Genomic DNA, 19456 nt, shown 5'->3' with positions numbered 1-19456 from the left:
GCAGCTATGTGTGTGTATATATATAAGTGCTGGCCCTTCATGCTCACATAACTTGTAAATTTTTTAAATGACAAAAATGCTTTTGCTATTGGTCTTTTCGGAAATAGAAATCGGTTTGTTTTGTTCGCGTTGAGTCATTGACCGAACGACAAAAAGCGACACCAAACCATGAGATTATGTGTATTCTGTACATTATCCCTTTTTCTCTAACTTTTCTACTTTATTTATTATACTGCAAATTATACAAAGACCTAAGTAAAAAACAGAACTCATAATTTTATTATGCTAAAATTTGTAAGTTAAATGTGATAAGTGTTCTTACCTTAAATTCATTAAGATAATATCATTCGATATTCTTTATTTTAGAGATTGATGTTTTAATATTGTTTGAAAAATGAGTTTAAATTCATTAACATAACATCATTCTGAGTAATCGTTATTTTTTGTTTTGGAGATCTATGTTTCAGTATTGTTTGAAAAATACATTTTAATGAATTAAGAGTAGAATATGTATTTAAATTGTCATTGATATTAATTTCTACTTAAGTGATGTTTGACTAAATATTAATCGACTCACCTGTACACTGTATTCAGACTAACTTGATTGTCGGAATACTTTTACAGATTCTTTTCACTTATTCGACAAAAGAAATAATCAATCAAAGACTATCATACATGGAGATCGTGAAGACGAAACGCGAAAAAAAAAGACACTTTATAAAAAAATCTTACCTTTAAAAAAAATCTAATATTATAATTGGTTTTTCTCTATTTTTAATCCACAAAATATTATCACATCTTCCTTCACGTCTTAATTGTGCTAGATATTTTAATGGGATACGTAACTTATGTGACATTTAATGAAACTATTTCCAAAAGAAAAAGCGTTTGCCTTTTACAAGTTACACGTGGTTTTATATAATACAATACCATGTGTATATATATAAAGTTACATATAATTTTATTGTAGTTTGGGTTTAATCAATTTTAATATTAATGCATAGTTTAAAAAGGTGAAGTTTTAGTTTCTTATATATAATAGATTATGTTATTCATAATCCATTATTTTTCTAAGAAAAATATTTTCAAGTTTAAACTAAATTTTAAACTAATATATAACATTAATTACGAAGATTATAACTATTAATTACTTTAAATTCTAAAGTAATTATTTTAAAAAATAATTAATAAATAAAAGTTTTGTAATTAATATTAAATAATAATTTAGAAACTAATTTATAAATATTTATTATTAATTTAAATATTAATAATTTATAATTTATAAAATATTATTTAATTTAATGAATATATTAATAAATTATTTTTTATTTTTAAAATCATTTCGCACATAGTAAATATTATTTACTAGATTAAAGGTTAAATACTGGTTATTAATTTACTTCCATTTCGTTATGTGCTATTACCGTTTTCTAATGTGAAATAAAAAAATAATGTTGTTAACAAGAATACAATACTATTATTTTATATTTTACATTTTTTATATTGATTATAATGTATTAGTTATTGACCATTTTAAACCAAACATCATATTTTTATGACCTGAATTTATAAAAATAATAACTATAATATATTCAAATTTGATTAAAATGAAACAATAAACATTAGTCATATTTTTGCTTAAAAACTATTGTTTGGAAAAAAAATACAAATTATTATTAGTGAAATTATAGTTATTTTTATTCTGTTATCCAAATTTTAAGTAATTAATAATATTTTAAAATAATTATAGTCAAAGTTTATTTTCTAATTTTTACTTTGAGTTAGTTTTTTAACTGGTTAGATTTGTTTATAGTATAAGTCTTCCGTAAGTAGTGTTTTTAGCTTTAGGATTACTCTCCTTTTGTTCATAGTCATTATAATGTTGTTAGATAATTCATTAAAATTTTCGGTACAGGTTAAGTTGTCTTCAAGTTACGTAAATTTGGAGCTCTTTGTGAGTACGTGCTCAAAATTTAGGTAAGGTAAGTTAGTTTAAAATTTTAATACAACTATATGTTAAAATCATATGTTAGAATATTTGGATCACGTTAAGTTAGTTTAAAATTTTAATACAACTATATGTTAAAATCATATGTTAGAATATTTGGATCAACTGGTAATAAAAAATTTGTTTACAAAATTAATGATTTTTAAGTGAAATAGTATATTATTTAAAACTATGTGGGAATATGTTGAGTTATTAATAATATTTTATTTGAGATTAAAAGTGTTGAATGATAATATAAATTTATAGTCGGATGTTATGATATTTTAGACATGAGAAATTAGGAATGTTATAAGAAAAAAAAAATTAGTTATAATATGGATGTAAATGAGTTTAATAATTATAATATGTTTGTGATAGCAATAGAAATATGTTTTGTACAGGTAAATACCTCAATCTTTTTACATAATTATACTAGAAAATAATGAATGTTGAATAATAGTTTATCTTGGCTAGTTAATAGAGTAGGAAAAGAAAACCTTGGAAGTGGTGAATACTCTTTGCAGATGACAGAAACTTGGATCAATCGGTTTGGTTTGGCGGGTAATGATTACACTTTTGCTTGATTTATGCAACTCACACTTCATTCTTGATTGATTCATGCCATCTTCATCTTCATCTTCATCTTCTTCATCTTCTCTCTTCTCTCGGGAAACACGTTTTATTACATTTTTGTAGCAGCTGATTGGATTGGATAAAACACCTTCTCAGATTAACAATAATATAAACTACTTTCTTACAAAACTCACACCTCACACTTCAAATCATCATCAACAAAACAAGCACACTACCACACAAAACAAAAAAAGGCTTCAACTCTGTTTTCATTTTACGCACACAAGTGGAATTTTACTCATTAATATCAAAATTGTTTTTAAAAAACTTTCTTTTGCTTCAATGGTTTCATTTTTGTTTAATATTCTTTCTTTAAATAACTATATTTAACTTTATCGTTACTAATTATTATTATTTATTTTTATTAAAAATATCATTAAATATTTGAGACAAATAAAATTATTATTAAACTTTTAATTTATATTTATTATCACTATTTTAAAATTTTATTTTATGTAATCTTATTATTTATAATTTCATTATTATTTTTGTAAATTAATTTTAAATATTATTATTTTGATATTGTAATATTTATACTATTAATATTTATAATAAAAATAAAATAATTAATTATATTATATAATTTATGTATAATATATAATTGATTACGTATATAAATTTTATAATATAATTAATTATTTTATTCTTATTATAATATATAATAATTTTATTTATTATATATATGTAATAGTTTTATTTTTATTATAGATATATTTAATATTTCTATTTTGTAATATAATTAATTGTTTTATATGTATAATTGAATTCATGTGTTTATTTTGGTAGCATAGTATATTTAGATATGAGGATAATTATAATTAGACATTTTGAAATTGTCCCGTAATTTTTTTCGTCTTTTTTGTAGTTGGGAGAAAATTATTTTTTCAATATCTTCTCTCACAAATTAACGAAATATTCTTCATTCAAACACAATGGATTAACGCCTTATGTTGAACGCTGTTTAACGCTGAAATAAAAGTAGAAAAAAAGTTATATTCGACAAGAAATTGATAAAAAAGATACCAATAAGATTTTGTAGTAGTTATGAGTGAAAACACAATAATATATATTTTGATGGATATATATAATAATTTTTTGTTTTTAAAATTGTTTTTTTTTATAATGTAATGTAAATAGAAAATAGTTGATTATTTTAAGTCCAAGTTTAACAAATGTTACATATAAATTTTGTGCAAAGAATGAAAAATAGAAGTTGAAATGGAAAAATATGATGAGTGAAGCACATGTTATGTATTCTCATGATTACAGTGACAAATTTCTTCTTAAATATGCATGATTGTTTTTTAAAGTATTAGATGAAGTAATTTTTGTTACCCGTTTAATTTGCTACCAAAATCGTGCGTGGGACTATATAAGCTCACGTCCGATAGCGGGTGGCACGATAGGTCCAACACAAACACTCGCTAGGATAGGTTCGAAATGACTCTAATACCATATTACGAAGTGGACTTTAAGCCTAACTCAACCTCATAAAACCGGCTCATGAGATGAAGTTTGCACCCACTTATATACAATGAAATGTCTTTATCTCTAGTCGATGTGGGATCTCCAACACAACTCCTTAAAACTCTCTGAAAAACTAAACATGTACACACAAAAATTATAATCTAACTATCTAAACATACCTCTAACAAAATTTATTGAAACTGAATTAAAATAAATAAAAAAAGATGACGAAAAAATCGTTATAAAGAAAAAATTGATTGAATAGACTTGTTCTATTATTTGCCAAAATTCTCATGAGAGACTATGATGTTTAAAAAGTTAGAAAAATAATATTTCTTTTGAAATGAAGTTCGAAATAACTATTTATTTTATGTTTACCAAGAAAATTATACTTTTTGTTTGACAATTAAAAGAATTATTTGTAATCCAATAAAAAATAAATTTATATTAAATAATATAAAATAATTTAAATAATAATATTAAGAATTATAATATAATTATTTAAAAAAATCAATGTATTATAATTCGTTTAGGAAATATTATAGATATAAAGTGGGATGAATGATAATAATAAATAAAGTATTATATGGTCCAAGGTAGTGGGACTAAAAAAACATATTGAGGTTAAGATCTTGATTGTTGATTAATAAAAACAAAATGATATGAATTAATGTGGTTGAATTTGTTTGGTTAGGATGTGTTTGCCGACACGACGAGAGTGTAGGCTAAGTTGATGACAAAGAAGGGTTTGTGTTGAGAAGAAAGAAGAATGATGGGTGCAGTGGAGCAGTTGTAGCCGTTGATGGATCAAAAGTGTCTTCAGAGAGAGACCTCGGAAGGAACATCGTGGGACCTATCAGACGTTGATGTTGGAAGCTACGGTTATCATGTGCACGTGTATCAACGCGCCGGCAACGTCACCGACTCTATCATTCTTCTCTCGTGCTCCTGTTTCCTCTTTTCGCTCTTTGTAATCTTCTTTCATCTTCATTTTTGTGACTGTTATTAAGAGACTTGTTTGTGTCAACATTTGTTCACAGTGTAACAGGAACTTCAACCGTTGAAACAGTAGTAAATTGGAAATTTTAATGTTGTGTATAAAACATGGTTATGGTTGAAGAAATATATTATTATTAACCGGTTAGAATCTAGTATAGATACCGACAAAGACATTGATACGATACGGATACGGACACAAAAATACGTATAATTTTTAAAATGTAGGACACAGAGACACAAATCTATATATTATATAATTATGAATTATATAAATTAATAATAAAGATTCATGTGCACAATTATATTTTAGATTATTTTTTTATCAGAAAGATGTTTTTCATGACTGATTCACAAATATTTGTTTCTTATTTTTATAATTATAATAACAATTTATACAATAAAATTTAAATTTTTAGAAAATTAATGTATTTTTTTTAAATTGTGTTAGAACCGTATTAAAATTGTCATAAATCTAACAAATATTTTTTGAATTAAACACATCATGGATATATGTTCTACAGGTATCATAAGAGTATCGGATACCGACACACCATTTAAGAGAACTATTTGAGGTTCATAAGTTAGAATAAAGAGAATAATTCTCTTTTATCTTGGTTGTTCGGTTTTTCTTTTACTCAAACATCTTTTCACATTTTTTTTTTTTTACTCTTTACAAAAGGTACTTCGACGTATAAATAAGATTTTAATGTTCATTTGTTACTATTTGTACTGAAAGATGACGAAATTTATTTTTAAAATTTGTATCTATTTATATTATTATTATGAAATATTTGTTATTGACCTGATTATTGATTAATTTGTTTATCCATTAGAAGTAATGATTTTAATTGTATGAGTAAATTTTAAGTAATGCCGAATATGAGTATCATACATTCTCTCTACCGATACATATATGGAATGAAGTGTTAGTATGAATAAGGTTCAACAAAAGAAGTATTCTCATATATACACTTATGTACATATGTTGTGGATTTGCACAATTCTGACTATGAAAGCTACAGCCAAAAACCCTGTGTTTGTATTTCTCAACATATGTGTTTCAAAAACAATAATTTCGGTGATTTGTGGACCTACGTGTTTTTCAATGAAGACAACGACGTTTGTTTGGAAAATGCAAATGTCTTGTTGCTTTTCTTATTTCACAGCGATGATTGAGACAGACACCCACATGGAAGTAAGATGAGGTTGGAAACAGAAACAAAAGAGGATAAAGTATGAAAAATTATTGTTTCAATTAAAGTAAATTAAAACAAATTCATATAAAAATAATAAATGATTTGATTGTTATCGTATATTAATTTTTCTTTTTGTATATTAATATATTTAAAACGATAATTTAAAGTTAAAAAAATATATTATATTTTTTGTAAATAAAAGTTATATTTTAAAAAAATTAAATATAAATGTAAATTATAAATAAAATTATATAAAAATAAAACATATAATAAAATTTCAATTAATTAATTTGTTATATTTAAAATATTTAATAATAAAATATTGATGATATTTATTATGTTAAAAAAATATTAGTTATATTAAAAGATAATTCATTATGCATAAGAACATAATTAATTACATATATACATATAATTGATTACATAATCGATTATGTTTTAATACATCGATATCATGCACTCTTTCAAGCAAATCTTCTTTGTATAATGAAGAAAGTGTATATTGGTTTTTGTTTTGCGCGTTTTCAATATTTTATACTTTTGTTTTTCAAACTCTTTTTTTATACATTCGAACCTTGCTTTTCTGCTTCTAGAAACAGTGGATTTTTCTTCATAAAATGCAAGGAATTACATATATAATCTCTTATAATTTTATTTATAGTTAATATTTTATTAATAATTATTATTAAATAATTAATTAAAATAAAAATATGAAAATAAATGAAAATATCAAAATGATAATTAAAATAAAATAAATGTAATTTTAATAATTTATAAAATAATTTATTTTAATATATTGGTATTTTAAAATATTATTTTTTATTTCTTAAATTTTATAATTGTAAAAACCCAAAAATAGTATTAAAATATAATTATTATAGCTAAAATGACACAAAAATATTTAAAAAATATTTATTTAAATTTTATTTTAATATAATTATTATTTATCTGATTTTTTATTTATTTTCTCAATATTTTTTTCTGATAAAATACTATATTTGAACTTGTGAATAGAGTAAAAAAAGTGCTTAATCATATTTTCTTCTAATAAAAGATTAATTATATTTTTTTCTTTGATTCACTTCTGAGTTTTTTTTTTTTAGTTAGTAAACATACTTTGTATTTTGAATGTGGTGTTTGTAATTCTAAAGATTAGTCTATCTTAATTTATGATTTTAGTTATATGTCTATACAATTCATTAAGATTTTGTGGTTTGTGTTAAGTTATTATTATATTCTTTAGAAGTTAAAGTTCTTCGTTAGTATAAGACCATCAATTTAGAAAAGGGAAATTGATTTTACTTTTTTCAATAGTATCTTATGTTAGATTATTTGAATGTGTAGATGACTTAGTCACAAGTATCAAAATTTCTTTTGCAGTATTTCTTTTGTTAGATAATTCTAAAAATTATTTATAATTATGCAAACTTGTTGGCTGAATAACGTTCTCGTTGAGTACAATTAAAAAATTAGAAAACTCAATAGCACTGGTCATCGAGAAAGCCATATTTGTTAGGCGTTGGGCAAACAGTATTCTTGTTGTACGAAAATTCAGAAAATTGAACATTGAAGAATATTGGTTGTTGGGCGAACCATGTTCGTTAAACAAATTTGGTCGATAGACAAGCCTACTCTTTGTTGGTCAATTTTATTAAGTAAAACCTTCAGTAAATTATTCGCTAAATGAGATAGATGGTCATTGGACAAAAATACTTAATTATCAAGTTATTTTTAAAATATTATTTTATAGATTAATTTTAAATATAATATAAATTTTTTTCTATTATATCAATAAAATCAACTAACTATTTTTTTTTCTTCCTTTAATTTTGTAGTCGCTTTTGGTCCAAATAAATTAGATTAAAAAAATCAATTTTTTATGTTCTCACATATGTATTTTAATTATTTGTCTGCGTCATAAGTTAATATTCTTATAAAAGTTTAATCATTTTCATTTATTTAACTTGAATATTATGCGATGTACTTACATATATAATAAATAAGAAGGAAAATAACACAGTATCAGCTATTTTTACATTGCTATAATTATAAGCTTAGCAAATGAGAACCATATATACATGGATCATTTCTAGAATATTTAAGCACAAGTTGTTTAACTACCATATAAACCTATCACATTGTACTTTTAGTCCATTTTGATTTTCATAATTGGACGAACATACAATTTGTTGTAACAATAAAATTATAATTTTTGTATTTTAAACAATTTTAATTCTCTGTTAATATTTTTTTTATTGATAAAAAAAAATATAACTCATTTAAGCATGCTTCAACTCTTATACAGCACTTACCTTAACACATAAAGTTATCACAATATTTAATATCTCTTAAAGATATAAAAAATATCAAATTAATTTAAATTCTTCAAAATTTTTAATGAATGCATACAAATTAAATATTTTAGACACCAATTTAAGAAGAAAAAAAAAACTTTGTGATGAAGATGAAACCTTTAATTGTAGTAAAAAAAACTTTTTCTATGTTAATATCATATTTTACTTGATAAAATTATAAGATACCTTAGGAGAGTATATGTTAATAAAGTGATTTGCATAGAATATTGATATAGGAAAGTTTATTTGAGGTATTTTGGATATTTGTTTTGGTGTCTATTTTTTGTGATCTATGTTTAGAGTGGCGTAATAAAGAAAAAGGTGAAGTGCAGAAGAAAAAAAAAACATTTATTATGAGTAGTCGTGTCCATCAAAACAAGAATGATGAAGAGATTTAATGTGATGAACTGTGATTGGACATTCACACAGGTCCACACCTGCAACCAAACATCAACTTTTAACATTCTTCTTTTCTCCTACAAATATATTTCTTCCTATTTTTTTTATCACTTCAATTCTTTTCATAATATCAAATAATGTTCCAAACAAGTGCCATTTTTTAATTAAACAAAACCTCAACTCATTTTTCTATTTAGTTCTGATAACTTACTAATGAAAATTCCGATAGAATTGAGTCGTAAACACCTCTAATTGTGATGCTATATTGCTATTTGAAGAAAATATGCTGATTTTTTTATTGAAGAAAATAATCTTTACTATACTCACATTCTACTATAAACAATTGAATATATTTAAATGATCCATCTTATAGTTCTATTATAAACAATTGAATATATTTTAAAAAATCAATCTTATAGTACCTAAATAAATTGAGAGTTTATGTAAGATTAAATTATTTTGAGTTTAGAGGATATAGTTTAAAGTAAACAGAGAATGAAAATAATTTTACAGAACATTTATAAATAGGTTTAAAATATTTTATTTTACATTTTTTATAAACTCCATCTCTATAAATTTTAAACTCTTTCTAAGTTTCACTATTAGATTATTCTATTCTTAACGTTAAATTATTATTCATAATATTAATATAAATAAATTTATTCGTTTAGGAGTTGATAGGTTCAATATAAACTTATGTTACGTAGAGATCAAAATTAATAATACTTTATATACATATTTTTCTCTTAATTCATCAAAACGTTTAATTCATCAAAACGTCTTATTATAAGAATGTTGAAATCTTGTTGGATATTAGTTCTTCATTTTTTGAACTCAGTTTTACTTTGAAATCAAAAAGAAGAAAAAAAAAGTTGCTTATGTAAACCCAGTTTACAAAATAACGTTCGTTTAATTTTAATCTACAAAACTTTAATGCAAGCAGGCATTAGGTAAACAAATAAATATTAAAGGCATGTTTAAAATTCTACTTACTTTTGCTCTCCTAAAAAATGTATATTTAGTATTGGTATTTACATAATTTTTGTTAGGCTGTTGATAATTAAGATGCGATTATTATAAAAAAATTAAAAACACATGATTATGCAATAAAACATTTTCATGAAACAAAAAAACGATTAATTAAGGTGGTTTAAATCTTCTTCCACAGTCTGAAGATAAATTAATCTCTTAGAATACTACAAATAAATTTTGCCGACAAATAATTTTCAAATTCTCTCATCCTTCTGGTTCCAAATCCATTAAATGTCTGCAAAAAATTCAAAACTTCAGTCAAACATAAGTGTCTTTGGGTCAATTTTAGTAATGGAAATTGATTTTAAAGTGAAGATATTTATGTTAAAACATTTACATTCTAAAAATAAGTTAATAGAACCCTTTTTTGGGATCTCATTGAAAATATTCCTAAAACCAAAATTTAATTTTGGATTTATTATCAGTTTCTGAACATAGAACCACCACATTAAGACTTATCTTAAAAATCATACATGTTAACTTATTAAAAATTGTAACACAAGCTAAGTGTATTTTTTTATTAGAAAAAAAAATATAAACCATTTCAAAAATAATCCAACCCTTTTACAATATCATATAAACTTACCAAAAACTATAAACTAAAAACCAACATGGCCAGTTAAAATAATTCAACTAATCTTAATTCGTTATAATTCAACTAATCTTAATTCGTTATGTTCAAAATATCAACTTGACTAAATGAAAGTTCATCCATCTAACTCGTTCTTTAATCCATCAACCTACAAATAAATTTATATTTTTTTTATATATGTATACATCGTTAAATAAATGATATTTCTATTTTATTTTAAACTTTTTAAGGAATGAGTGAAGCTCTTTTTAAACATTTTCAACTCATATTTCATGATCATGTGAATTTGTCTCATCTATGTCTAAGAAGATTTACAGTAGATCAAGATTAATTCACTTGTTTCGTCACCTATATTTATTGATAATATTAAATGTTGGATATTCAAAATGGTTTAGAGATTATCACATCTTTATAATTATGACATTTTTATAACTTATAAATTGGTTTTATTAGATTTGATTAAGATTAAAGTTCACTTCTTAATATGTTATCAGAGTTATTTAGAGTTTATTATAATGAGTGTTTGTTAGACTTATAGGTCACTCGCTATCACCTGTAATATATAGTCTCACACACGAATTGGTAACATTGGTCTGAGAGGGTCGCTATTTGACCTTGGACAATCCATAATATATAGTCATACGCACAAGTTGATAGCCTCAACGTGAGGGGTGTGTCGAAAATCCCGCATCAACTAAAGATTATGACATTTTCATAACGTGAATAGAAATCTCACCTTATAAATCGATTTTATGATATTGTTAGACTTAAAATTCACTATTTAATATTAAATATAATAAAAAATTATAAAAAATGTCTGTTTTAGTTTAGTGGGATAGATAAAATAGCAGTAATTATGCATATGATTTTGAAGATATTAATTAATGTATGATCGTAATCTTCTTACTTTCAAGACAGAATCCACCGTTTCAGCATAGCCGCTCCTTGCCTCAAGTCAATTTGAAGTATCTTTTGATTGTTTTGGGCATGGGTTTAAGATTTAGGAAATTACTAGAGCAGATATCAGCATGATTTCAAATTAATTTACTTAATACACTAATATTAATATCTATCTATCTATATATAATTATCATAGTGATTTAATGTCTTTGCGGTGTACTGGAGTTTTTTTAGTGTAGTAGTATATTTTTTATAAAAAAAATATATTTTTATGATAGTAATTAAATTACTTAAAAACATAAAATTTCAAATCTTATCTAAAAAAATTATAATTTTGAAATTCATATTTTTTTCTTTCTATATTAACTTCTCGATCTTTATTGTGACCGAGAAAAATAGTTTTAAAGTATAAGTGGTACAATTAAAATGACGCATGAATAAATTTTGTCTTACGTAAAATTGTCAAATACGCTTAACCTCTAGATCTGAACTTACTGCTTATATATCATGTCTGGTATTAATTATAATTTACAAGAACATTCTGTAGTACTAGTAAGAGAGAAAACGATTAAATATTTATCCGGTGTGAGATATCACATTCTTTATGAAACATTTATAATAACTATAAGGGAGCTAACTTTTCATAAAACATTTATAACTAAAAATTGAGAATTAGCCTTATGATCTATTACATTGTCTAAGATCTTTAAAATGTTTATAATTTTTTCCCAATTTTTTCCACAATAATCATACGAATCAAACAATAGAAAGAAATGATCAATTATCTCATGATTAGATTCTTGCACAAAAATTATTAAGGGTTGTACTTTTACTAACTCAGTTTTATAAAATCCACTCATAAGATGAAGTTTTTATCTATTTATATATTATGAAATATTCATATGTTTAGTCGACTTAGGATCTCTCGTTGAGTTTTACGTAATAAAACAAGAGTACAAGGATAAATCTAGAGTTTGTAACGAGCATTCAAACATTTTGGTTAATTTTTAGAAATTACACTTTAGGAAATAAAGGTAGGTCTTTCGAGAATTTCACTCCTCAAGCATTTCATTTTGTTATGAACCTCATAATTTAGATTGGGATGATACACATTTGATATAGACCAGGACAATATATGTCTGTTCTAAGCTAGGATATATAGATACTATAAAATGTTATAATTTATGTTAAATGTGTGATCTCAACACGAATGTAATCTTAAATCTAAAAAATAATAATATAATAATTAAATTTAAAAAAGTATATTTATATATTAAAATAGTTTGAGATTGAAAATAAGGACTTTACTCGCCTTACCGACTAAGGTGAGAGAAATTGTGGTGGAAAGTATTATGATGAATTGTTGTCTGGCAGAGATAGAAGTGAAAGCAATGTATGGTTTGAAGTGTTTGAAGATGGAATTGCAAAAAGACAATGAAAGGAAAATTACACGACAATCTGTAGTAAGCATCAAATCCAACAATGCACACACATGTTCAATGAATCTCCCACCATCAACTTAGATTTTGTCGACGCACTTTTCCTTTGCCACGTTGGAATTGAGTTTTCCATGTCTCTGCTCAAGAACATATTATATTCTGTGCACCACCGTCAACTATCCTTTTCAACATTATCCCTATCATAATCCATCACAAATAAATCAAAATCAGTTATCAGTTACACAACATCACTTCTACATCCTACTATATATTAACTACAAAAAAATAATATAAATAATCTATAGTTTAATATAAACTATTTAAATGAATTGTATTATTAATTGATGAAAAATAAAGTTTAATAATAACACAAATATGAGTTTTTGGAGTTTAAAAATTATATATTTTAGCCTTTATATTTAATAAAAATGATAGGAAGAAAGTCTCTGGATAATTGGGCTTGCAACTCTTATTTACACTTAATTATTGGTGAAAATAAACATTGCATAGAGAGAAAATAATTATAAGTTCGAGGAGTATTTATAATCGCTTAACACTATTTTTTTTCCAATAATCATATTAAAGTTAGAGTTTATGATGGTATATGTGAATCCCATTCTTTTCTATATCATAAACATGGCGTGGACTGTTTCTTCCTGCACCTCCATACCTTTCTTCTCTCACCTCCATAAGTTTTCAAATTTCCAAAAATACCCCTTTATAATATTATGGATTATGTAATTCGGAACTCATTTTTCAAATTTGTAATTAGCTATCGGATTACGTAATCTGGAAGTCATTTTTCATATGCATGATTATTCTCTGGATTACATAATTTGGAAGTCTTATTTAACTTTCGGATTATGTAATCAGGAAGTCTTTTTTCAAATGAGTTTCTGAATTACATAATCCGGAAACTACTCTATGAGGATGACACAAGAAGGACAAAAATGTATTTTCATGTTGTGTATGGAGGTGGAAGAAGAAGATATGGAGGTGCAGTTAGAAACAGCCCATGGTGTGTTGTAGTTTACTTACTGGTCTTCAAATTGAAGTTGGGCCCAATCCGTTAGAAGAAGAAACAGAAGCCCAAATTTTAATCTACTGGGCCATATTCATTGGTTCCACATATCAATTAGCACTCGTGGTTTGAGAAATTCTCCCTACATCTACAAATTATTTTTAATCTTAATAATATTTTTTTTAAGTATGATAGAAAATGTGGTATTTTCTTTTTTATTTTCAAGTAATGATAATATGGTTATTTGTTGTGTGTAATGGTGAACGTTCTTGATTTTGAGATAAGTTTTATAATCTACAATCCAAAAGTCACAAAGTAAAAAACACAAACAACAAATAAAAAATGAAATAAAAAAATAAGTTTACCATCATTAATACATTCATCATCATCATAGTCTATTAATATTTAATCTTAGTAGACACTGCATAATGAATATGATTGATATTTTTAAAGTAAAGTTATAGGGCTTTTTTTAAAGTTTGTCCATTAAAGTAATGTTTAATTATAAAATGAACAGCCGTTATGAGTTTTTTTCTTCACTAGACTAACGATTTCTTAATTTTAAATTTCAACTAAATTTTAAATTTCAATTAAAGAAATTTCAGCCAATAAAAGTACAATATTGTTATCCAAAATAATAAAATTCTATGTACCAATAAATTCCTCAGCAAAAGAAGAAAAACGTTTTTCTGTTTATTTAAATTTAATAATGACTTTCATAAGTAAATGCATAAAAGTTAACTTACCAATTTTTAGGAGTTTTTAATAAGTTTAGAACCATGGTTGAACTAATAAATTCCTCACACGATATTATGGAAAGTATTTTAAAAAAAAACAAAACTTTAAATGTAAATACTCTAATTGATTGAGAAAACAATGCTTTAAATTTGAAGATGAAATAAGTCAGTTGAAATTATAAGAACTTATATTCTTAATCTTAAAATTTGAAATAAACAAAAAGATAACAATAAAGAATGTAAAATTAAGATACAAAAAGTGGAAGAAAAAAAAATATTCAAGAAATTAAAGAAAAATAATTTTACTTAATTAACATAATTAACAAAATGTCTCTGTAATAATGAGATCGAATGAACGAAAGTTCGTGAACATGATAAAAGCTAAAATATAATAAATAAATAATAAAATAGGAAAATATTGTATCAAAGTCCAATAAATATTTCAAAATACTTAAAAATATATTTAATAATTGTAATTTGTGAAAAATAAAAGTTCAAATAAGTCAAAGCCAAACAATAAACACTATAAATAAGAGATATGCTCAACAGGTAAGTAAAGTAATTTTATCTCATAGATTGTCAAAATGATTCTAACTTTATCATAAGAGTACCTCGTAGATACACACATTTACTCGAGAACAAACTTAAAACTAGATGCCGATAATTAAACATGATCAAGTAATAGAAAAACAAAGTATATCCAGCTATATGGAGACAACCTAAACTTTATATAACAATTCAATCTAATAGATATAGTAACCGAAAATACAAGAGACTACAGAAAAAGATTGGTTCACTGTCTTCAATTTTTTTTTTCTCTTCATCTCTCATAATTATATAAGAAAAGTTCTGTACAAAAGTGATTTGTCTTAATTGAAGGGCAGAAGAAGAAAAAAAACTGTAGACTTATATATTAAGCAATCTAACATCAACAAAGCCATAAAAAGTTAAGTGATGATATACATTTTAGGACTCATGCACCATTTCACTCTCAACTCATCTCTCTTTTTAGTGCACTATCAAATTAAAAATCACAAGTTCACTTCACAAAGAACCTTTTAGAACCCACCAATTAACACTTTTGGTCGTATTCAATGCCACGTTCAATTCAACCTTAATTATCACTTTTTTTTTGTTCACAAACTCATATCCTTTTTTCTGTTTTGTGACTAAAACCATCTCTATACACTGTTCACTTTCTAACCGAACACCAAAACTAAACTGCAATTTTATTTACTTCACAACAGTGTTGGTGATGATGCAAAGGCACGAAATGATATTACTTTTGGGGAAGTAAATAAGTGGGGTTGGTTCTTTGAGTGCAAAGGACAAACGAAAAGGAAAAATAATGCAAAAGTGAAGAACGAATAAAGATAACCCAACACTTTACCTTCCATCAAAACTTTCTCCAAAGAACATTAAATAAGAATCGATTCCTTTGAAAAGAAGTTCCCTTTTCTTAAACTAGCACGAGAAAGGAAGAACGAATTAAGTGTCTAAGGAATATAATTTTCAAACAAAGTTAATAAAGCATTCTAGGATTCATATTCAATTCATAGATGAAAAAATCCAGTTTTTTTTTTTACCAAAGTAATTTTTTATCAATATATTTATTATAATAATAATAGTTATCACTATTAGTACTATTGTTTTTATAATTAATATTAGTATAATTACAGTTATTGCTATTATTACTAAACAAAATTAAAACAGGAATTTTAGTGTTTTAGAAATAAAAAGTGAAGTAAAGCTTGCATGACCTTTTTAAAAGGAAATCGTGTTTGTACTTTAGTATTTTTTTTAAAGAAAAGAATACTTACTTTGGTAATTTAAGAAATAAAAGATCATATTTTAGTAAATATCCCAAAAGTTAAATCAAGTATATTTTAGTCATCTATAAAGACTACGAGAGTGTAGTGCATGTTTAAAAATTAGTGTTTTTTTTTAAAAATATACTTCGTGTTTAAAATCTATTAAAAAACATTTCACAAGAGTTTTTTTTTTTAGGTGAATAATAACAATTTCACTGGAATCTATACGGATTTACCTGCATGATATCAACTGAGGTGTCATAACCAACAATAATTATTACAATTTCTGATAATTATTACTAACAATTTGATTGCTAGTAATTGTAACTTTAGTGTTAGAAAAATATAACTTAAATTATATTAAAATAATAAATGTATTTAAATAAAAAAAGATAACAATAGTCTCACATTTTAATCATAAATAAATAAAAATTAATTAAATATTTTGTCATAATCCTAGTCTAAGCACATAATCCTATTCTATATACTTTTTACTGCATAGTTTAAATTTTTCTAATTCTCATTATCATTGGTTTATTCAGTTATTTATTAGGGTACATTTATCGGATAGTAACATTAAGTATTTAATTTTAAAAATATTTATTGAATTTCTAAAAATTATAACACAGTTTTTCTAACACAATTTTTAAAAAATATTAATATTTTTAAAATTCTAATTTATTGAGAGATTGAATAACAATGGATTAAGAAAAGAAAAGTAGCACCATGCTACCACAGATCTACAACAAATTTGAAGCCTTTGTTTTTTTTGTGAAATCCTAACTAACCCAACGTTAAACGCGCGTTTTGCAACTCTGACTCCGAAAACCGAACCTCTCGTTTCCTAAGTCATACTCAACGTAGAAATTTTGCTGCTGATAGTTCCCCAATATCACAGCGGGCCCAGCCGCCACGCCGGGACCCGCCACGTCATCAGACACGATAGTCAAACACGCCACATCGGATTTCCCGACCAACGAGAAATAATTCGTCAGCGGCAAACTCATCTTCGCGCCGCCTCTGAACTCAAACCGAAGCTCTGGAAACGTCGCCGTTCCAGACACCACAAAACACGGACTCAGCCCGGATTTTTTCTCAATCTCCCTCGCGCGCGTGTAGTTCACCTGCCTCGCAAACTCCTCTGCCACCAAATCAAAAATTGGCCTCTCCATGAACGTGAAGGTGGACCCTGAGTCCACGATAGAGCCGCCGTTACCGTTAACGTCAGGCTCTAGAAGCCTCTTCGGAACGCGCACGCGCTTCTCCCCAACGACGATTCTCCTGAGAGTGAGGTAATAGTACGCACCGAACGCGGGGTTTTTGCTGGAGGGGTTTTTCCGAAACGGCGTGTAGCTGACGCCGTTTGTTCTTTTGTTGTCGGAGGAGGAAGTGTGCAAGACGAGGTCGCTGGTTTCCGGCGAGTCGTCGAACTGGTGTGAGAGCAAGCAGTAAGAGAATCCGGTGAGGTTCATCTGCGACGGCAGGGACTCCGGGCCGCGGCCGAAGCCGGCGATTCCGGCTGGCTGGTAGACGGAGACGATGGAGCATCCGACGAGAAAATCGGGCAGGAGTTTCCCGGGAAAGTTGAGATTTTCCGAGAGGAGAAAGCCCGCGGTTGAGCCCAGCCCGTATTGGACGGTGTAAGCAGGGCATGTCTGTGAACAGTTAGCGGTGGCACTGTTTTGTTTGCAACAACGCGATTCAACGCTGGTGCCGAAGACCCACTTGCATTTGGGGTTGGTGCAGCCCACGAATTTGGAGGAAGACGAGTTTTTGGGGATGAAAGATTTAGGTGAGTTGTGGAAGTTGTTGCAATTTGAGCAGAGGTAGTGGGAGGAGCATGGGAGCCAGACGAGGGTGCTTCCGGTGTCGAGAATAAAGGAGAAGGTTTGAGGTGGCGTTCCGAAATTGAGGTCGATGGAGTAACCTCCGTAGCTTTTAGGGTGGATTTGGGTTTTGGGTGGGTTGGGTTGGTGATTTTTGAGGTGGTGGGCTCTTGTGAGGGAAGTTGAAACAGCGAGTTTGAGGGTGTGGAATGGGTGTGAAGAAGGGTGTGTGGTGAATAAGTGGGAGAGAGGGAGGGTGATGGTGTTGGGTGTGGACGATGAAGTGAAGATGAAAACAGAGAGAAAACAGAGTATAGAGAAAATAAGAGGAGAAGGAGGAGGCATTTTAGATGGTGAAGGTTAGATAAATATCACAGGTTTCAGTTTCGGTAGTTTATGCATAACGTTGTATGCATATATATAATAATGAAAGAGTGCAAGACTCGAGAGAATCATTCATGGGTTCTGGAATATGTGTATATATATATTCACGATGAGAAGCAGAGAATCTGAATTTCACGAAACTTGAAACCAACGAAAACGGTAGTTCAGAATGTTAATTCATTATTAGAAATGATGAAATTTTATGTATCATCATTCTCATTCTATAATTATGTCAAAAACTATTACTACTACAAAACAATCCCTTTCTTCAGTTTCGATTATATCAGATTTTCGTGTGAACGTGAACGGCTTGTGTTTACCTTTTGCGGCTTCTTTCACTTTTATCCGTGTTTAATTTGAATTTATATACGAGTTCAATCTTCCTAACTCAAGTATATTAGAATATACTTAATCAATCACCACATTTTATATATTCTTCCTTTTAGAGTGTGGAAAGTGTGGAAGATTTTATCTTCAAAGAATGATGTTTTGAATGATTTAAGGAAAAAAAATGCATTTAAATTAACCTTAGTCACTACTAAACTATGTGACATAGAGCAATAAAGACATAATTTATAAGGATAAAAAAGGACAAACTTTAATACAACAAACACGAAAATATATATAAACTAAAACTTATAGATAATATGTTTATAATTGTTCTAAACTAATGAGTTGA

At 26.4% G+C, this 19456-nt stretch overlaps 1 protein-coding gene across 1 annotated transcript; it reads right to left on the bottom strand.

Moving 5' to 3' along the window:
* Window positions 1–17229: 17229 nt before the first annotated feature.
* On the bottom strand, window positions 17230–18853 carry LOC137830765 (putative aspartyl protease At4g16563). The gene has a single exon (XM_068638282.2). The coding sequence runs from the start codon at window positions 18736–18738 to the stop codon at window positions 17362–17364; it is 1377 nt and encodes a 458-aa protein (XP_068494383.1). The 5' UTR covers window positions 18739–18853; the 3' UTR covers window positions 17230–17361.
* Window positions 18854–19456: the final 603 nt, after the last annotated feature.

Source organism: Phaseolus vulgaris, chromosome 7 (genome assembly GCF_051622355.1).
Source record: "Phaseolus vulgaris cultivar YP4 chromosome 7, ASM5162235v1, whole genome shotgun sequence".
Taxonomy (NCBI): domain Eukaryota; kingdom Viridiplantae; phylum Streptophyta; class Magnoliopsida; order Fabales; family Fabaceae; genus Phaseolus; species Phaseolus vulgaris.
The sequence above is the reverse complement of the archived record's forward strand: the minus strand, read 5'-3'. Positions and strand labels throughout refer to the sequence as shown.